This window comes from Somniosus microcephalus, chromosome 18, assembly GCF_052327205.1.
Source record: "Somniosus microcephalus isolate GS21.2 chromosome 18, FLI_Smic_1.0, whole genome shotgun sequence".
Classification (NCBI taxonomy): Eukaryota; Metazoa; Chordata; class Chondrichthyes; order Squaliformes; family Somniosidae; genus Somniosus; species Somniosus microcephalus.
The window spans coordinates 63,188,839-63,209,645 of record NC_141004.1 but is presented as its reverse complement, the minus strand read 5'-3'; the positions used below and the strand labels follow the sequence as shown (position 1 = coordinate 63,209,645).

The following is a 20,807-nucleotide window of genomic DNA, read 5'->3' as shown; positions in this document are numbered from 1 at the left end:
TACAAAGTTTACAGGCATTGAAAAGGATATAGAGAAATGCAACCAGGCTAAATCTAAGTGTAATGGAGGTTGTACTATGCGGAACGGTTAGAGCAGCTGAAACTGCAGTCCTGAAAGAAAGTGGTTAAGGGAGGACCTCAGAAGTATATCGAGCACTAAATGGTACGATAAGGGTAACGCGCCGGAATATTATTTTAAAGAAAGTCAGACCAGATAATTTAAATTAATGCAAAGCAAGTTAAAAATGGGTATTATAAGAACTACTTTATTTACTGATAAATGTTTGGAATAATCTGCCAATTAGTTTAGAGCAGGGATGTTGAAAATGCAGTTGGATGCTACCATTGGAGAGTTGGGGGTTCTAGAGTGATATGCGTCAGTGGGCCAAGTGACTGTTTCTCATCCTGAAGTTTTGTTCCACGCAGATCTCAATACCCTGTAAACATGGGAATCAAGGGATATGGGGATAGGACAGGAAAGTGAAGTTGAGGTAGAAAACCAGCCATGATCTTATTGAATGGTGGAGCAGGCTCGAGGAGCTGTATGGCCTACTCCTCCTATTTCTTAATGTTCTTTTGTTTTCATATCTCAAATTTTAGATTCGAAATATTCAATCAGATTTATTAAATATTTCAAATGCAAACTGAGTATCCTATTGTATCTCAACCTGTTGCATGATGTGTAGACCAGTATAGAGCTCAGCTTTATTAACTTTTTTTTTCATTTTATTTTTAGAAGTGTGAACGTCTCCTGTTATATCTGTATTGTCATGAAATGAGCATCGCATTCCAAGAACCTGTTCCTTCCTCCGTAAGTGCCTCTGGTTTGGAGCCGTGTCCGGTTTCTGAAATGCTTCTACATTTTAATACCTTTTACATTAAAAGAGTTATTGCAAAGTGAACATGATATGAAAGCAATTAGCGTGACCCCCTTGTGCCAGACCTACTTTGTACAGGTAGTGGCTCGACATAAATGTTTTATTTTCCTCATTTAACTCCAGACAGGGGTGCACTGGTTTAGTAAGGAGATGCTTCTGCATTGGCTACCACCCTCAGTGCCTAGCTCATGACACCTGCTTACACATCCACCCTCTCATGCCTAGATTCTGATATCTGTTTACACATCCACCCTCAGTGCCTAGATTCTGATATCTGTTTACACACCCACCCTCAGTGCCTAGATTCTGATATCTGTTTACACACCCACCCTCAGTGCCTAGATTCTGATATCTGTTTACACATCCACCCTCAGTGCCTAGATTCTGATATCTGTTTACACATCCACCCTCAGTGCCTAGATTCTGATATCTATTTACACATCCACCCTCAGTGCCTAGATTCTGATACCTGTTTACACATCCACCCCCTCATGCCTAGATTCTGATATCTGTTTACACATCCACCCCCTCATGCCTAGATTCTGATATCTGTTTACACATCCACCCCCTCATGCCTAGATTCTGATATCTGTTTACACATCCACCCTCTCATGCCTAGATTCTGATATCTGTTTACACATCCACCCTCTCATGCCTAGATTCTGATATCTGTTTACACATCCACCCCCTCATGCCTAGATTCTGAGATCTGTTTACACATCCACCCTCAGTGCATAGATTCTGAGATCTGTTTACACATCCACCCTCAGTGCCTAGATTCTGAGATCTGTTTACACACCCACCCTCAGTGCCTAGATTCTGATATCTGTTTACACATCCACCCTCAGTGCCTAGATTCTGATATCTGTTTACACATCCACCCTCAGTGCCTAGATTCTGATATCTGTTTACACATCCACCCTCAGTGCCTAGATTCTGATATCTGTTTACACATCCACCCTCAGTGCCTAGATTCTGAGATCTGTTTACACACCCACCCTCAGTGCCTAGATTCTGAGATCTGTTTACACATCCACCCTCAGTGCCTAGATTCTGAGATCTGTTTACACACCCACCCTCAGTGCCTAGATTCTGAGATCTGTTTACACATCCACCCCCTCATGCCTAGATTCTGATATCTATTTACACATCCACCCTCAGTGCCTAGATTCTGAGATCTGTTTACACATCCACCCTCTCATGCCTAGATTCTGATATCTGTTTACACACCCACCCTCAGTGCCTAGATTCTGATATCTGTTTACACATCCACCCTCAGTGCCTAGATTTGTAGACCTGCTTATACATCCACCCTCAGTGCCTGGATTCTGAGGTGTTTAATCACCCTGGTAGGGGGTATGCAAGGCGTATTATGATTCTGTGGTAATTAAGGAGAATTTGGTGTAGCTGTGTATAGCCACAATAACCACATCGTTAATTATTCAAGTAGAACCAGTCTGTGTTTTAATAGATGATCAGTTGCAATTTAATCTTTATTAAAAGTCTCTATAGCCTAAACTCAAAACTGCACCACTGAACTGTATCTTCCTTAAGGTGGTTTTACATTGATGATGTGCTGGCAACATGCTTGTGGTATTGTACCTGCTAATATAAACTTTCCATCCACAACAATATTGAGAATAATTACATTAACGTCCTAGCTTTGATACTTGGCTCACGGGCAGCAACACCTAGCTCCTTACCAGAGCCTTCCCACTTAGCTATAATTTCTATCACCTGCCCTGCTCAAATCACCACAGTGGTGGCATGGCCCTCATCACCATGTCACAACCCGGATTGTCTACTGCCACCGCCCCCCCCCCCCAAAAGCCCATTCTTTCCACGTTATCCTGCTTTTCATATCTCAGCCTCTGCACTGGGCAACAACTCTCCCTCGGTGTTTTCAATCTTCATCTCTCCTCTGAATTAGGGATATCCTGAGGTAATGGAAGGCACTATATTAAATAAATCTGGAATAAAAAGCTAGTATCAGTAACTGTGACCATGAAACTATCGGATTGTCGTAAAAACCCACCTGGTTCACTAATGTCCTTTAGGGAAAAAAATCTGCTGTCCTTTCCTGGTCTGGCTTATATGTGACTCCAGACCCACAGCAATGTGATTGACTCTTAACTGCCCTCTGAAGTGGTCTAGCAAGCCAGTCAGTTGTAAAAAAAAACAAAACCACTACGAAAAACAGTACGAATAAAACCGGACGGACCACCCGGCATCGACCTCTGCACTGGCTACGGACACGACAACGATACACCCAGCCCAGCCAACCCTACAAAGTCCTCACCAACATCTGGGGACTTGTGCCAAAACTGGGAGAGCTGTCCCACAGACTAGTCAAGCAACAGCCTGACATAGTCATACTCACAGAATCATACCTTTCAGCCAATGTTCCAAACTCCTCATCACCATACCTGGGTATGTCCTGTCCCACAGTCAGGACAGAGCCACCAGGGGTGGCGGCACAGTGGTATACAGTTGGGAAGGAGTGGCCCTGGGAGTCCTCAACATTTGACTACATGAAGTTTCATGGCTCCAGGTCAAGCATGGCCCAGGAAACCTCCTGCTGATTACCACCTCCACCCCCCCCCCCCCCCCCCCAGCTGATGAATCAGTACACCTCCACTTGGAAGAAGCACTGAGTAGCAAGGGCACAGAATGTACTCTGGATGGGGGACTTCAATGTCCATCACCAAGAGTGGCTCAGCAGCACCACTACTGACCGAGCTGGCCGAGTCCTGAAGGACATAGCTGCCAGTCTATGCCTGCGACAGATGGTGAGAACCAACACGAGGGAAAAACCTACTTGACCTCGTCCTCACCAATCTACCTGTCGCAGATGCATCTGTCCATGACAGCATTGGTAGCAGTGACCACCGCACAGTCATTGTAGAGACGAAGTCCCGTCTTCACACTGAGGACACCCTCCAGCGTGTTGTGTGGCACTACCAATGTGCTAAATGGGATAGATTCAGAACAGATCTAGCAGCTCAAAACTGGGCATTAATGAGACGTAGTGGGCCATCAGCAGCAGCAGAATTGTATTCCAGCACAATCTGTAACCTCATGGCTTGGCATATCCCTCACTATTATTACCATCAAGCCAGGGGATCAACCCTGGTTCAATAAGGAGTGTAGAAGAGCATGCCAGGAGCAGCACCAGGCATACCTAAAAATGCGGTGCCAACCTGGGGAAGCTGCAACACAGGACTGTGTGCATACTAAAAAGCGGAAGCAGCATGCTATAGACAGAGCTAAGCGATCCCAGAATCAGCGGATCAGATCAAAGCTCTGCAGTCCTGCCACATCTAGTTGTGAATGGTGGTGGACAACTAACGGGAGGAGGAAGCTCCATGAATATCCCCATCCTCAATAATGGTGGAGCCCAGCATGTGAGTGCAAAAGACAATGTTAAAGCGCTTGCAACCATCTTCAGCCAGAAGTGCCGAGTGGATGATCCATATTGGCCTCCTCCTGAGGTCCCCACCGCCACAGAAGCCAGTCTTCAGCCAATTCGATGCACTCCACGTGATATCAAGAAACGGTTGGGCGCACTGGGTACAGCCAAGGCTATGGGCCTCAAAAACATCTCGACTGTCGTGCTGAAGACTTGTGCTCCAGAACTAGCCGTGCCTCTAGCCCAGCTGTTCCAGTACAGCTATAACACTGGCATCTATTCAACAATGTGGGAAACTGCCCAGCTATGTCCTGTCCACAAAAAGCAGGACAAATCCAATCCCGTCAATTAGCGCCCCATCAGTCTACTCTCAATCATCAGCCGAGTGATGGAAGGTGTCGTCGACAGAGCTATCAAGCAGCACTTACTCACAAATAACCTGCTCACTGATGCTCAGTCTGGGTTCTGCCTGGACTACTCTGCTGCAGACCTCATTACAGCCTTGGTCCAAACATGGACAAAAGAGCTGAATTCCAGAGGTGAGGTGAGAGTGACTGCCCTTGACATCAAGGCAGCATTTGACCGAGTCTGGCATCAAGGAGACCGAGTCTGGCATCAAGGAGCCCGAGTAAAACAGAAGTCAATGAGAATCAGGGGGGAAACTCTCCACTGGCTGGAGTCATACCGAGCGCAAAGGAAGATGGTTGTGGTGGTTGGAGGTTAATCATCACAGCCCCGACATCGCTGCAGGAGTTCCTCAGCGCAGGTCAGAGGCTGGGTATTCTGCGGTGAGTGTCTCACCACCTGACTCCCCAAAGCCTTTCCACCATCTACGAGACACAAGTAAGGAATGTGATGGAATACTCTCCACTTGCCTGGATGAGTGCAGCTCCAACAACACTCAAGAAGCTCGACACCATCCAAAGCAGCCCGCTTGATTGGCACCCCATCCATCACCTTCAACATTCACTCCCTCCACCACTGGCGTACCGTGGCTGCAGTGTGTACCATCTACAAGATGCACTGCAGCAACTCGCCAAGGCTTCTTCAGCAGCACCTCCCAAACCTGCGACCTCTTCCACCTAGAAGGACAAGGGCAGCAGGCGAATGGAAACACCACCACCTCCAAGTTCCCCTCCAAGTCACACACCATCCTGACTTCAAAGTATATTGCCATTCCTGCATCGTCGCTGGGTCAAAATCGTGGAACTACCTCCCTAACAGCACTGTGGGTGTATCTTCACCACACGGACTGCAGCGGCTCACCACCACCTTCTCGAGGGCAACTGGGGATGGGCAATAAATGCTGGCCTTGCCAGCAATGCCTACATCCCATGAACGAATAAAAAAATATATATCAATATATATAAATAATAATCTTTGAAATCACCACCCTCTTACCTTCCATAAACCTCTTCTGTATAAAGTACCCTACTATATTCCTGGCTACCCCCTAGACTTGCCATCACCCGTTACCTCACTACTCCTGTGGTCTTGATCATCGACAAGAGCACCTTGGACCACTTCATTGTATCCTTGTGTCCAGCTACATACCCCTCCCTGCTTCCAACATCCTTCTGCGTTTGGCCCTGCTAAATAAAAGCTTCCCCAAGTCACAGCTGCTGTATAAAACTCCAAACTACCTAAACCTTTGGCCCTCCATTTGCCAAAATGCCTCTAGGCATCAGTTTGTTTAAACACTCCCCCACCTCTACCTCTGCCCTTTTTCCTAGTAAAACCTTCACTGCCTCACTCCCTGGTTATTCCCCCTGGTATAGCCTGCATCCTCACTCTTTGAAATCCAATATGTGTAGATTTGAGTGTATCTGGTGCACAACTGGCATACTCATCCATCACCAGATTTGACTGGACCATATCAAGCTCTGCTGGGCCTTACTCATCTGTGCTAAAGCTATTCTTTAACTCTAGAATCAACCTGAAAAACAAAGATAACCCCCAGCTGCGTTTCTCCATGACCAGCCATGTCCTTAAAACCCTCTCCAGTGACCACTCCAGTCTTACCTCTAACATTAAGTGCAAGGAACTCATGGACTATTTGTCACTAATATAGAGACCATCCATTTTGCTGCATCTGCTGCTTCCCCGTCTTTATCTAGTTTTTCTCTTATCTTCCCTATGCCCCCTCTCAGATCATTTCATCGATGAGATTCCCCACCTTCTCTCTTTGTCCCATTCTTCAAGAAATGCTGATCACCCAACTTACCTTCTTAGTCCCCATGCTAGCTGACATTGTAAATTGTTCCCTTTCTTCAGCTACCATCTCCCTCTCTCTCAAAACTACCCATCTCAAAAACCCACCCTCGATTCCTCTGTCCTTGCAAACTACCACCCCATTTTCAACCTCCCTTTCTTCCAAAGTCCTTGAATGTGTTGTCATCTCCAAATCTATGCCCATCTCTCCCACAACTCACTTAAAATTTTTCCCATTAGTTTTCCACCCCTCCTGCAGTACCATACAACTCTAACCAATTTCACAAATGACATTCTCTGACTGGTGCATTATCCCTTCTCCTCCTTAACGATCGCTAAAGCCTTTGACACAATCGACCACACCATCCTCCAACACCACTCTTCCATTGTCCAGCTCAGTGGGACTGCCTTCCCTATGTTCCAGTCATACCTATCCAATTGTAGCTGGAGCATTTCCATCAATGCCTTTTCTTCTAGCCCTTGCATTGTTTCCTTCAGACTCCTTTGAGGATCTATATTTAAACCCCTTCTCCTTGTCATTTACACACTACCCCTTGGCAACAGCATCTCCAGACACGGGGCCAGCTTCCACATGCCCTGTGTGGGGCACGGTGGCATAGTGGTTAGCACTGTTGCCTCACAGCGCCAGGGACCCGGGTTCGAATCTGGCCTCGGGTGACTGTGTGGAGTTTGCACATTCTCCCCGTGTTTGCGTGGGTTTCCTCCGGGTGCTCCGGTTTCCTCCCACAGTCCAAAGATGTGCGGGTTAGGTTGATTGGCTATGATAAATTGACCCTTAGTGTTAGGGGGATTAAATACGTGGGGTTACGGAGATAGGGTGGGATATGTGTTGGTGTAGGGGTTACGGGGATCGGGTGGGATATGTGTCGGTGCAGGCTCGATGGGCCGAAATGGCCTCTATCTGCACTGTGGGGTTTTTGTGATTTTTGTGTGATTGTGATGCACCTGTACTACCTCTCTCGACCCTTGCACTGCCAATGTTCTGTCAGACTGCCTGTCTGACATTCAGTCCTGGATGAGCTGCTATTTCCTCTAGCTAAACATGGGACGACCAAAGCCATTGTCTTCGGCCCCCACCACTAACTCTGTACCCATGCCAATGACCCAAATCACTCTCTAGCCACCATCTCTGCCTGAACCAGACTGTTTGCAATCTTAGTCAACCCCGAGTTGAGCTTCTGACCCCCTTACCGTATCCCTCCTTCCATCTCTCCCTCATTCCCTGTATATTCCAATGCTCTTCTGGTCGGCCTCTCTTCTTCCACCCATCATAAACTTCAGATCATCTAACACTCAGCTGCCCATATCCTATCCCACAGCTCGCCTACCGCTCCTGTTTCTGTTGATGTACATTGACTCTCGTCCCCCAACACCTCAATTTGAAATTGTCATCCTTATGTTTAATTCCCTTCATGGCCTTGCCCCATCCTATATCTGTAATCTCCTCCAGATCTACACTCCCCCCTCTTCTGGAACACACTTTCTCTGACTAGCCTCTTGTGTATTCCTTTCTTCCCTCCACCATTAGCAGCCTTGCCTTCTGCTGCCTAAGCTCTGCACTCTGGAATTTTCTCCTTAAACTGCTCTCTACCTCCGCTTCCCTCTCCTCCTTTAAGACCCTCCTTAAACCCCACCTCTTTCACCAAGCATTTGGTCACCGCTCCTAAAATCTCCTGCTTTCGCTCCATCTTTTTTTTGATTATGTCTGAAGTGCCTTTGGACGTTTTTCCTATGTTAAAGCTGCTAAATAAGTGCATGTTAACATTTTTGTTGCATCACTCAACAAAATCAGGACAGCATTTTTATACCAATCAGTACTAAAGTTGGAACATTTCGTCTTTTTCTTACCTGCTTTCCCACCCCCATGTCCAATAACAGCATTGAGCACACTGGTTGGGACTTGGGCTACAGATATAACTGAAATCTGCATTAAAGTGGAATCAAGATGCCTTTTTTCCTCCAAGGTTCCAGATTACTACAGAATTATTAAGAATCCAATGGATTTATCCAGAGTGAAAATGAAATTGCAGAAAAAACACTCTCAACATTACCAAACACCAGAGAACTTTGTGGTTGACATTAGGCTCATTTTCAAGAACTGTGAAAAGTTCAATGAAGTAAGTATAATTTGTAAATTTGTATGTGTACAAGTTTCAAATGCACCAAAACTTCAGTTCTGTTACCACAGTGGTGTTAAGTTTTGCAATCCATATTAAGTGTTTATTTTCCACATATGCTTAAACATGTCCAGATTCGATTTGAATTTCATCTAGAAACCAAAAGTAAAGTAGCGTCAGCACAGATTTCCTGCATGACCAACCTTATTGAATTCTCTGAACAAGTAACAGAAAGAGTAGACAAGGGTAATGCAGTAGATGTAATATACATGGACTTTCAAAAGGCCTTTGATAAGTAGACTCATGACTACGGTCAGAGCATGTGGAGTCGGGACAATTCGCAGAATGGATAGCAAACTGGCTACGAAACGGAAAACAGAGATGGGGTTAAAGGTAGTTACTCAGACTGACGGAAGGTGGGAAGTGGTGTTCCACGGAGATCGATGCTGGGACTACTATTGTTCACCATTTGCATAAATTATTCAGAATCGGAAGTACAATATCAAAATTTGCGGATGACACCAAATAGTTAATATAGGAAACTCTTTTTTTTTATCCGGCACCGACGGGACCAGCGTGGTGCCGGTTTTATCAAAAAGCCCGGATTACAGAGAGGTATAGTAAAAGGCACGAGAGCCCCATACACGGCCACAGATCCAGGCGTCCCTGTTGCATAGCAACAGGTGCACGAACCCCGGCCACAGATCCAGGCGTCCCTGTTGCATAGCAACAGGTGCACGAACCCCGGCCACAGATCCAGGCATCCCTGTTGCATAGCAACAGGTGCAGGAACCCCGGTTACACGGCCACTAATATGAAGTAAAACTTACCCGAACCTACTCCTGAATTTTGCCGGTTAAGAGATTTCCGGTTATTTAGGTGCCGGTAAATCGAGAGTTTCCTGTACTGAGGAGTACAGCGACAAAATAAAAGGTATTACCAAACTTGCAAAATGGGTGTGTAAATGCCAAATGAATTTCAATAGTTGGTGCATTTTGGTAGGAGGAATATGTAGGCCACCTACACAGTGGAAAATTAGTCTAAATGGGATAGAGGCTCTAAGGGTACAAATTCACATCATTAAAAGTAGCCATAAAAAAAGCAATTTCTAGAGGAATAGAATTCTAAAGCAGAGAATTTATATTAAACTTGTATAGAACCTTGATTAGACCACACTTGGAGTACTGTGAACAGTTCTGGACTCCATATTAAAAAAGGGTATGCTGATGAGGTCAGATGAAGAGGGGTGGGAGGAGGCTCGTGTGGAGCGTAAACGCTGGCATAGACTAGTTGGGCTGAATGGACTGTGACGGCTGTTCCCTGATGCACAACATTTCAGCAAGTCTTGTCTTCTTCCTTACTTGTGTGGTTCAGGTGCTTCATGTCTTGGCTTGGTATTTGTTTTTATGCACTCGGCCTGTCCTTGGTAGTAGCGGCACAATGCCAGTGCATTACCACTTTTTCCACAGGTTGCAGCCTTTGACCATTGAGCCAAAGTGCATGACCAAGCTTTCCAAGCTTTTAATTTGGCAAAAATGCCTGAAATAAATAAATATAATGAAATGCTAAAATTGCCATTCCAACAGCATTTCAAATGCCAAAAACTATTTAGCCAGCTACTTTCAAATTCCTCCCCACAGTCTGATGCTTCAACTCTGCATAAACTGCTTAAATACTGTTCTCAACTGGAATTGTTCTCAAAATGCAGCATTGTAAGTTGGGTTTCCTGGTTAATTTGCTTAAAATTCTAACAGGACTAGACAGACTAGATGCAGGAAGGATGTTTCCGATGGTCAGGGAGTCCAGAACCAGGGGTCACAGTCTAAGGATAAGGGGTAAGCCATTTAGGACAGAGATGAGGAATTTCTTCACCCAGAGAGTGGTGAACCTGTGGAATTTTCTACCACAGAAGGCAGTAGAGGCCAATTCATTAAATATATTCAAGAAGGAGTTGGATATATTTCTTAAGGCTAAAGGGATATGGGGAGAAAGCAGGGACAGGGTACTGAATTTGGAGGATCAGCCATGATCGCATTGAATGGCGGAGCAGGCTCAAGGGGCCGAATGGCCTACTCCTCCTATCTTCTATGTTTCTATGTTAAAGGAAACTAAACTGTAGTAAGCATGACCATTGTGAGACGAGAACCCCGTTATGGATCTTGATGTGATGCCTCATAACTTGCGGTTCCAGCAGACATTATATAAATCTGTGGCGCTGGGTCCTCTTGATTAAATGTAGCATGATGATGGAGCCTTGGTAAATTTTCTCATCTTCAGATACCCGTGTTGTTTACTTAGGACCATAGTGTGACTATTGTGACAGATTGGAGATCAAGGGTTTCTTTGTGGTCACTGCACTACATATACACCCCTCTATTAATATATATGGAGTTCAATGGCCATATATATAAAAAGCAAGTTTATTCATAGGGCTATTTTCCATGTACAGGAAACTTTCTGGTATCCGGCACTGACGGGACCGAGCTGTTGCCGTTCCAACAAAACTGCCGGAGAAACCAGCGCTAACGTTAAAACATACGGAGCTTCTGAGCTCCGTGTGAAGCAACAAACCCTGTTGCTTAGCAACAGCTTCAAAACAGTCGGCGTAGCTTGCAAGCGTCTCTGTAGCTAAGCAACAGCTTCAGCTAGACCTTGCAGAGCCACAACTGGAGAAAAAAAGCAACGAGAAGTAAAAAAAACTTAACTGAACCGACTCCTGAATTTTGCCGGTGGATAGAGCTTTCCGGACATTTAACCTCCGGTTAAACGAAAGTTTCCTGTACTTAGGACCACATTACTGATTATCATTTGTACTGAGTTGGTTCTTTTCAGCAACATCCATCCTTGGGGACTAGAATGGCAATTCTCAAGCTACGTTGCCTATTTTGATAGTCAGTTTGATTTAGCTAATAGTTTTTGTAGAGTTTGAGATGTGCAGTCCTTTTGGGTATGCCTTTCATCCTGGCTGGCTCCTTTAGAGATTTTTCCATCTTTTGCTTTAATGCAATACCATATTTACTGTACAAATTGGCTTTCTAAAAACATTAAATCTATGTTTTTGTATAAAATTCAGTAGCAGAGACTTTTTTTAACTTCAATAACTGAAAATGATCCCAAGGCACTATTATCTTCAAACAACCTGGCAGTTCTGTTGGTATAATTCTGTAGTACTTTAATTAATATAGATGCATTGAGACGTACAATTTTAAGTGTATGTTTAGATTTCTCCCCATTCAATTCAAATTGAAGTGTTATTTTATGGAGGAGGGGTAAGACTTCAAACTTCTTTTCTCACCTGTTTTCTCCGTAGGCAAACTGCTCAAGGCTGCATGATATATCTGCTGAAGTTGGAGGATGAATTTATGAAGTGCTTTGTGGGTGTTAAATTCTGCCCTTAATTTGGCATTTATTTGCATAACTTTGTTAGGATAGACAAGATCTCATTTGCGCTAGCACCCGATGTTCAGGCAGTATACAAATCATCTGTTGCCCTCTAACCAGAACAGTTTCTGAGCATGTCTGAGCTAAGAAGTTGTATTGAAAATTTACGATTAGCTATTTGCAAAGTACAGTAATTGCTGGAGGATATGTGTGTACATCACATCACATGCAATAAGCAGTGCAAATCAGTTTTCTTTCTCTTCTCTCTTTCTTCCCCCACCCCACCCCCCAACCATTCACAGCACCGACACCAATTTTCTCTCTTGTTACTCTTCTCTAAGTGTCTCGTGCTGGCCTGCACCACGACTGTTGCTATGTGGGTCAGGCTGGTCATGCCCTTCCCTAATATGCACCCATACTTCCAGTGGGTGTCACTGGCTGGTGGTCAGGAATGTAAACCCTGATAACTGAGAATACCAGTATTTCCATGGCTAAGTCTAACTCGCTGAACACAGACCAAGAATTCGACCTAGGCTCCAAGTTTCAATACAGAGCCATATGTGTTTAACCCAGTGGGGAACTTCAATAGTTTTCAGTGTTGTACACCTAAGAGTCCACACAAAATATGGTATAAATTCTTAAGAAATGTTTGTTTACTTTTCTAACAACGAGACAGCATGATGAACTCAGAATAAAACTTACTCACTAGATTCCCAATAAATCGAGGCACAAACACTGCTGTTTGTTATTAGCGATGCAAATCGTCATTTTGTTTTTACATTTTTAGCAGTGATCTTGTGTTGCAAAATGTGTTCACGTAATATTTCAGTTAGATTGCAGAAGGTGCTTGATCACATAGTGAGGGTAAGTATTTTATAATTCAAAAAAGGATATTGAAGACAAGCTAATAGTGGCATGAAAATTGCCAGTGATATTGATGTAGTTATTGATCAATATATTATGCCACCTCTCATTTTTGCATTCTTCACAGACCAGCCTTCTTTTAAAACAAAAGGAGCATGGATTTTTGTTGTAGTGCAAATACTTAAGTGAGTATGCACTTAAGGGGGTAAAGTGTACAGATATTAAGGAATTTTTTTTGATGTTTGTCTATATCAGTGCAACATAAAACAAATTTACGTTATGAATTTTATTGTCTCATAAAGGTTACCCTATTACCTGGGGTTCAAAATGGTCCTCAAGCCCTCATGAGGACCAAAGAAAGGGAAATGAGAACCAAGGTAAAACATCACCCCTGCTTATGACAGACCTGTTTCTTTCTCTGCAGTGTGTATCAGTTGAATTTGGTTGTTTATGTAAAAAAAAAGTTCCACATGATGGACGAGAAATGAAAAGCTAGTGCCTCACTAAGACATAGCTCAAAAATCTTATTTTAGCCGCTGTCCATTGTACCAGATTAAAATCATTGTGTACAGGAGTGGTTTAGCACACTGGCCTTCAACTTTTGACCCTTTGCTTCAAATTCAGATAGCCAGATGAGACAAAAGTCTCCTTTGCTGGCTGCAAGTGTCCTTGGCATGTGTTTAACAGCTTCAGTCCATTGTCTGATGGATATGGATCCACAACATACTGCTGCTCCTTAATTGACATTAAATTGACAATCTTATTCTTGAAGACCAGAGAATGGCAGGTGTGGAAAAATAGTGTGTCACAGTGGTGCAGTAGGGGATGATCTTCTGTTGGTCTAAAGCACTTTGTGCAGAGTAAAGGCAGCTTTGCTCTTCACACTGCCATGCTGTGCATGATCTTGAAGTGCTTGATGCTGGGTGCCCAAAAACAGGAAAATGTTCAGTTTACCAGCAGCAGTTATTACGTTACTTTGAGCACAAGCCTCCCAGTATTGTAGCAGTTGGAGTGCTCTACAGTAGTCAACTAAGACGCTTTTGCCGTTGTCATATTGTTCTTTGCGCAGTGGGAAAGTGGAGCTGAGATGGAGATTAGCAACCTACAAGTACCCCTGGTCCAATTTTTTTCTCACATTGTCACTGGCCCCTATTGAGCCTATTGGTATCTAATAGAAGATAATGCTCTGTGCTGCCTTTAATGGTGGAATGTATGAAAATTTAGCTCCCGGATGTGACAGAGGCCTGGAATTCACTTATTATAATGCCAGGTGCTGTGAGCGAGGGCACTATAAAGGTATCGCTAAACGCATATTATCAATAGAAATCCATTCCTCAATATGCCTCCGTTGTCTTGAGGTTTGCCCACTTGGCAACTGATATAGGGGAAGACAGTGACTGAAGCCCATTTTGCTTTGTTGCAAGCCCAGATTGATGATGCAAGTTGTATTTACACCATTGGTGTCGGGAGCATGATTTCTCCTAGTTAAGGGAGGCATGTGGTAGTAAAAGAAAGTGATGGCTGAGGGAGAGATACAGACATGGGGTGTATATACACACACATTAACCTTGCACTTAAGGTGTCCGCCTTGGCTCAGTGGTAGCACTCATGCCACTAAATCAGAAGGTGGTGGGTTCAAGCCCTACTCTAGAAACCTGAGCACATAATCTAGGGTAACACTTCAGTGCAGTAGTTGAGGGAGTGCTGCAAGATCTTTGGAATCAGATGTTAAATTGAGGCCCCGGCTGCCCCCTCTGGTAGACGTAAAAGATCCCATGGCACTACTTGTAGATAAACAAGGTAGTGTCCTGGCTAACATTTATCCCTCAACCAATCCCACCAAAACAGATTATCTGGTCACTTCTCTCATTGCTGTTTGTGGGCCCTTGTAAACATATTGGCTACATTTACCTACAATACCTACATTTCAAAAGTACTTCATTAGCTGTGAAGCACTTTGGGACATCTTGGTCATGAAAGGCCCTATATAAATGCAATTTATGGTTTTCATTTGGATATGAAGCCTACACAAGAGTTAATGTCTGGTTTGGAATGTGGTCTGTATGTGGTAAATGAGGACTCTGTAGTTTATCTATAATCAGCGTTTTATGTAGTGTGCGCAAAGATATGCATGAAAAGGCTTGCCTAGTGTAGGACCAGGGCTGATATTTTGTGGCATGCTGACATTGTATAATAAGTAGATTTACCACGATAACGCATTACAAATATGATTGTGACGGGGAGCAGTGTATGATTACAAAGAGGTTAATGAGAAAAGCATATCTTCCTTATCCTAATGCTGAGGTACTTCTAAAAACCATAGGCATTCCTTGAAACAGCACATGACCATCTTGTCTCGGGGTGTACATCTTTTAAATCAGAAGAGTTTAAAATCTGGGTGCATTTTATTTTGAAGATCTTGTATACACTGAACACATTTTCAGAGATGCATCCTATTTTGAAAGTTTGAGGTGGATTTTGTATGCAAATTGTGATCCATTGAAGAATTTGTCCCAATGTTCTCCTAACCTGAAGGTGATAATTTGCCTGAGTATAGTTTAATCGGGACTAGCAGCCCCCTGTTTCCTCATCTAAGTGGACATTTGTGAGTGTAGACAGAGAGTTTTGGTAGGCTATTAGAGTGTGGAGGACTTCACAGCTGATCCTGTCCTCCGCTGAAGTCTACACGAGCAAACTTTCCAGCAGAGACCATTTGACTGTAAAGTGGGAGCCTTGGCTGATTTCCCACACTCGCTCTCAAAGCCTAAGAGCATTAAGCTCAATTATAAGAATTCAGCTCCTCTCCTAGCTGAGATCAACTAACTTAGAGCACATTGGGGAATTGAAGGTCTGTATGGGTTTGTCACACCACAAGTTACCTACTAATAATCAAGGGCTTTAATAAATGAATACTTTGTTATAATGGGGATTCTGGTCTGTTGGTAGTAAGATTAAATACTTTTGTATTGCTTTCACTTTTAGGCAGATTCAGAGGTGGCCCAGGCTGGAAAGGCTCTAGAAAGCTATTTTGAAGCAAAACTACAGGTGGTTTATTCAGACAGAACCTTTACACCTCTGGTAGAATCCGATTCCGACCACGAAGATGAAGCTCATATTAGCGAGGATTCGGACGATGACTTCGTTCAACCTAGGCGAAAGCGGCTAAAGTCGGATGACAGGCCAGTGCACATTAAATAATTTTCTCCTCCTTTGAGGAGAAGATGAACTTGTTAGACTTTTCCCCCTTTTTTGTGCTCACAGGATGTGAACAATACTCCCGTGGCTATCTGCTTGTTGGTTGTAAAAGCTGATACCCACCACACAGTATTTATTAGAGTTTTAAAATGTTTTTTGTACAAATAAACAAGACTTTGTTGCATTTGTTCATTACCTGGATACTGAGAGCCTTTCCGGACTCTGTTCCTTTTTTAAAAAAATATCCTTGCCTTTACTGATGTAATTAATTAATTCTTTGTGTGCTAAACGTTGTAGATGGCATATATTTTATTGGCATGCACAAGGGACTATTTATTAACTACGCAAATCTTTATTTGTATAAAATGGTAACCTACAACTCAATTATCAATTTAGATAAACACAGTAGATCTTGCCTTTCAGGTGCCTGTTCTCATTCAGTTACCTTGTTTCAGCTACCAAGTGTTCAATTCAGAACAGATGCGAAATCTTCTAATGCTATCCATTGAATGCCATGGTGTTTTTGATTCCAGTGAAGTATATACGTGCACTGCAATAATTAGCTGCCATTAACCACGTTTTAAACTGTTTGAAGACCACAGTAGCATTTCTTAAAAGTACAAGATTTGCTTAATCTTTATTTTTGCAAGACAACTGTAAATAGAAGTGTGTTTCACATGTGTGTACTTTGCGTTTTTCTTTTGACTTTGCAGTTAGAAAGACGCCCAGGACATGGCCTACATACCTAACAATTAATGCCATGATCTGTGGAATGGCCGCAGCGCTCATCAATAATCTATGTTACCACTGTCACATTGCACCAATAAGTTGAGGTTTCAATTAATTTATTTCCTGCGGACTCTCTTTTTCATACATTCAAAGTTATGGGGGATTTCAAGGCAATGGAACAACCAGTAAGTAATCCTGTTTCCTGTCATGTTAGTCCGGTTCTTTCTGCACTGCTGGTTTATCATCAGATGCTTAACAAAGGTCAAGTACAAAATTGGGCACCATCTAAATTGAGAACAGAATCTTGTATTTTTTTTTTAAAAGACTGATATAACGTCATTTTTAAACGTGAGTGAAGAGTTCATGCACTTGACCATCAAACAACTGGAACAAATATCTCCGAACTCGACTGTGAATATTAAGTGAAAGTGATTAGCTATTTGGTGCGGTGGGTTTGTTGTATTGTCCTCTCTCTCATTTGGGACCTAGGCTTGAACTCAGCAGAGACTGCTGACACTTCTCTCCCTGCTGGCTGAGACACTCCAAAATGAAATGAGTTTGGCCAGTCTCAACCCAGTTCTCAGTGGGCATAGGCTCACAGAACAAAACTGTCCATAATTTCCACAAATTGATACTAACTTTGTTATCTAATACCTGCAATAAGGATGGCTGGTGTCAGAAATGGGGAAAGTAGTGTCAATAGCACAATAGGATGTGACCTGCAAAGGTTACATTCAATGCCTTTTTTGTTAGGTGATATAACAGGATGCGATTGGAGGTAATTGCAACAAGAACAGATGTGTCATGAATTTGATCCTGGCGTTTGCTGGCTGGACAAAAAGACTTGGAAGTTTGCACTGGGGTACGAACAGCGAGCCAGAGCTTTCCTGTAGCTCACTATGCTTCAGTCCTGGTTCAGCAAGTGATGCATCAACTGTACGCTTAAGCTTTTATTTACAAGGGACATATTGTTGCTTGGAGTGAGAATGATGGGACACTGCAGGGGGCTGTGCTCTGCATCTAATCTGCTCTTCCTGACTTTGGGAGTATGTGCCGCTGATGCTGGGAACCAAAAATTGAAATGTGCGCGGTCAAAATTGAACCACCATCCCTCAACTTGATCACGATGAACAATTCACTCGTACAATTGCAAAATAAAAGATGAAAGTGATATATTTGGAAGTGGTGTACTTCCCTAATTTTGTAAAATTGAAATCATAACTAGATAGAAATAAAACTCTTCCGTGCTGATTGTTCTCCTTACTTTAAATGTACAAGCACTTGATGCTTAAATGCTTCTTTAAGTGACTTGATGCCATCTATATGTGATTTTTTTGGTCAGCCATTTTATATTGTTACGTGAGAAATGTATGAAGTTTGTGTATAGGATACCAAGGCAGTCAAAGCCTGAAGGTTAATAGAGGTTGTATAATGGGAATACTCGGGTACCCATTACTGTACAAATATGTAAAACCTCAACCTCTGAATAAGGTAAACATAGTATCACTGCATCCCCCACTTGTGTGTTTTACACCACAAATTGAACATTAATAAACTGGTGGTTTGAACCATTCATGGTGATGTGTTGAAACTCCAGCAGGAGTAGTAGTTATATTGACATCTTAATCAAATATTTTCACCGTGTGTGCTTGAATTCCATACTGATACAAGACGGTCCTTTAAGCTCTTGTACTGTGCAATCTTTTATGGAACTGGTCAGGGTATGGACTTTTTTCCTTTACTAATTGCATTTCCCTGACAAATTTCTGTGCAACTGGTTTTCTATCTGCATCAGAAATTAGTAACTCTGGCTAGTGGAAAAGTGTTTTTTTTAATGGCTGGAATACATATTCCTGGTGATTTAACCCTCCTACAATTGCTGTAGTACATATGATATCTTACAGTAGATGGCAACTTCTAACAAGATATGTGTCCACATTTTAAGCAGCAAATAGCTGGGTACCATTGCCCTTGCCCTTCAAGTTAATAGATCTCCATATGACTACCAGCTGCTTCTGTTGTCCACATACAGGACAATTAAAAAATCTAATTGAATCTCTAATTCATCCTTCAACCAATTTCTGGATAGCAGCCCTTGAGTTGATAAATCGTCCTTCAGTGTTTCCTTTTATGCTATTTGTCTATTTCTCATCGAGTATTCCAGTACTATTTTGATCACTGGGATCTGACTATTCAGCTATTAAGACTTTTTTTTAGCAACAATCCGTAATAAGCTTTCAGTCGGAGGTAGGTTGTTGCTCAAGGTACCCACGAGCAAATACGGTTCCTAAGGATCAACTGTTGTGCTTCAAAAGGTAGAATGTAAATATGAAGTTAATCTGGGGTCTGTTGAACCCAGGATTTACAGTTTTCATGTTCTTCAGTAGTACATGCCATAACTTGATCATTTCTAATGAAAATCACAAGTAATTATCAAATTTAGAGCATTACTTGCATACGTTTGATGCCTCCTGACTCACTTACATCTAATGTGTACTTCAACTCCATTAACTAGGGCCAGAAAGGGCTGACGCTGCTACTATATTGGGTTTGAAAGAGGGAGAGGACCGTTCAAATATGTAATGTCATTCTATTTAGGGGAGAATCTGCTGTTTGACAGAAGCAATGTACAGTGAATTGTGAAGTTACAATAATAGCTTATTTATAAGTTGCACTTTGTTTCTAAGTCTTTTACTTCATAATGGGGGTTTATGCTACACCTTGACTTACAGGTTTTAGGCTGAAACCTAAAATGGTGGTAAGATGCCATTATGGTCATTACTGAAGTTGGAGTAGAAAGTCTGGTGAGATTTGATCATACAGCAAATATTACTTCTGATAGTTTCTAAAAGCTGCTTGTGTATGCCATCAAAATATACAGCCCCATTAGCTACTGATCATACTCTTAAGTCGATCGTCCTATGGATGAATTTTAAGCGACTTCACCTTTGTCTTTTTTTATGATTGCCAGTTATGACTGTTGCATCCGCTGTGTTTTTTGCTAGTTTTGTAACTTAAAGTTTACAGTATTTTTGTCAGTTATTTAAAAGCCTGTCAACAGTTTGTAAATATTACCTGTTTAAAAATATTATGGAATGTTGTGTTGTAGATGAAAGTTGTTGCATTAGAACAGACAAAAAGCTTTAATTGGAAACTTTCTCCTTAGTCATTTCTATTAAATTGTACAGCTGGCAAGGGCCATGTAGTGATGGAGTGTTTTCTTGTGCCAAAAAAAGCAGATGTGACATACAACGCAGCCATAGAGCACACTCCCAGCTCGCAAATAAAAATCAAGGTATCATTTCTGCTGAAGTAGATGAATTTCCTGTTTGTTTTGTTAATAATAATGCCAGTTTTTTGTTCAGCCCAGCTGACGGGTTTCAGCGAAGCCATTGTAAACAAATCACGGTGATGTATGAGTTTTTGATCCTGCATTATTACTTTTAATACCATCAAAACATACAATGGCCATCACAATGCAAAACACATAACCACTATCACAATGTCACTGAAAGCCATTAATCCAATCCTTTCTCTTGGAAATTTAACCTTGGGCCAAGCAAGCTTAATGCTGGGTTAGGCCCATCTTCTGTTGACTTGTGGTCATTCACACAAGTAAGGTTCATAATAAATGTCAAGTTTAGTTGAAAGGAAGAGGAAAGATTTATCGGTTTTGCAGCATCACAACACTGCAGTGTGGCATCCCCTTTTCAGCAATGGAGGAAGGTGGAATACCAGTGATGCAAAAGGCAGACTGCAATGAATTTTATCTAGAGTCTGAAAACTTAATTTATATCCATATTTTGATGTGCCAGAGTTTTATGATGTGTGGTATAATATTGGTATGTTCTAGATTAGCCTTTTTTTTTTTTTTGCTCGGAGGGTTAAACTGTTTCTTCTCCTTCCCCTTTCTGTTTCTTTCCCCACTGCAATGATGAAAGCTATTTGGAGAGTAGCCCGTTAGTATGTGTTAATTTTGAGAGGTTATGCCAGATAAAAGCAT

At 42.6% G+C, this 20,807-nt stretch overlaps 1 protein-coding gene across 5 annotated transcripts in view; it reads left to right on the top strand.

The window, feature by feature from the left end:
- Positions 1 to 20,119, top strand: part of trim33 (tripartite motif containing 33) — a 298,400-nt gene extending 278,281 nt beyond the window's left edge. For 2 of the 5 annotated variants that reach the window (XM_086011578.1, XM_086011576.1), the window contains exons 17-20: positions 736 to 810; positions 8,483 to 8,635; positions 13,183 to 13,257; positions 15,863 to 20,119. In XM_086011578.1, the coding sequence (XP_085867704.1) occupies positions 736 to 810; positions 8,483 to 8,635; positions 13,183 to 13,257; positions 15,863 to 16,078 (519 nt within the window). In that variant the 3' untranslated portion in view covers positions 16,079 to 20,119. Of the gene's footprint in view, positions 1 to 735; positions 811 to 8,482; positions 8,636 to 13,007; positions 13,149 to 13,182; positions 13,258 to 15,862 lie in introns of those variants that run through there. The other 3 variants (XM_086011579.1, XM_086011581.1, XM_086011580.1) reach the window with 2 other exon arrangements.
- The last annotated feature ends 688 nt before the right edge of the window (positions 20,120 to 20,807 follow it).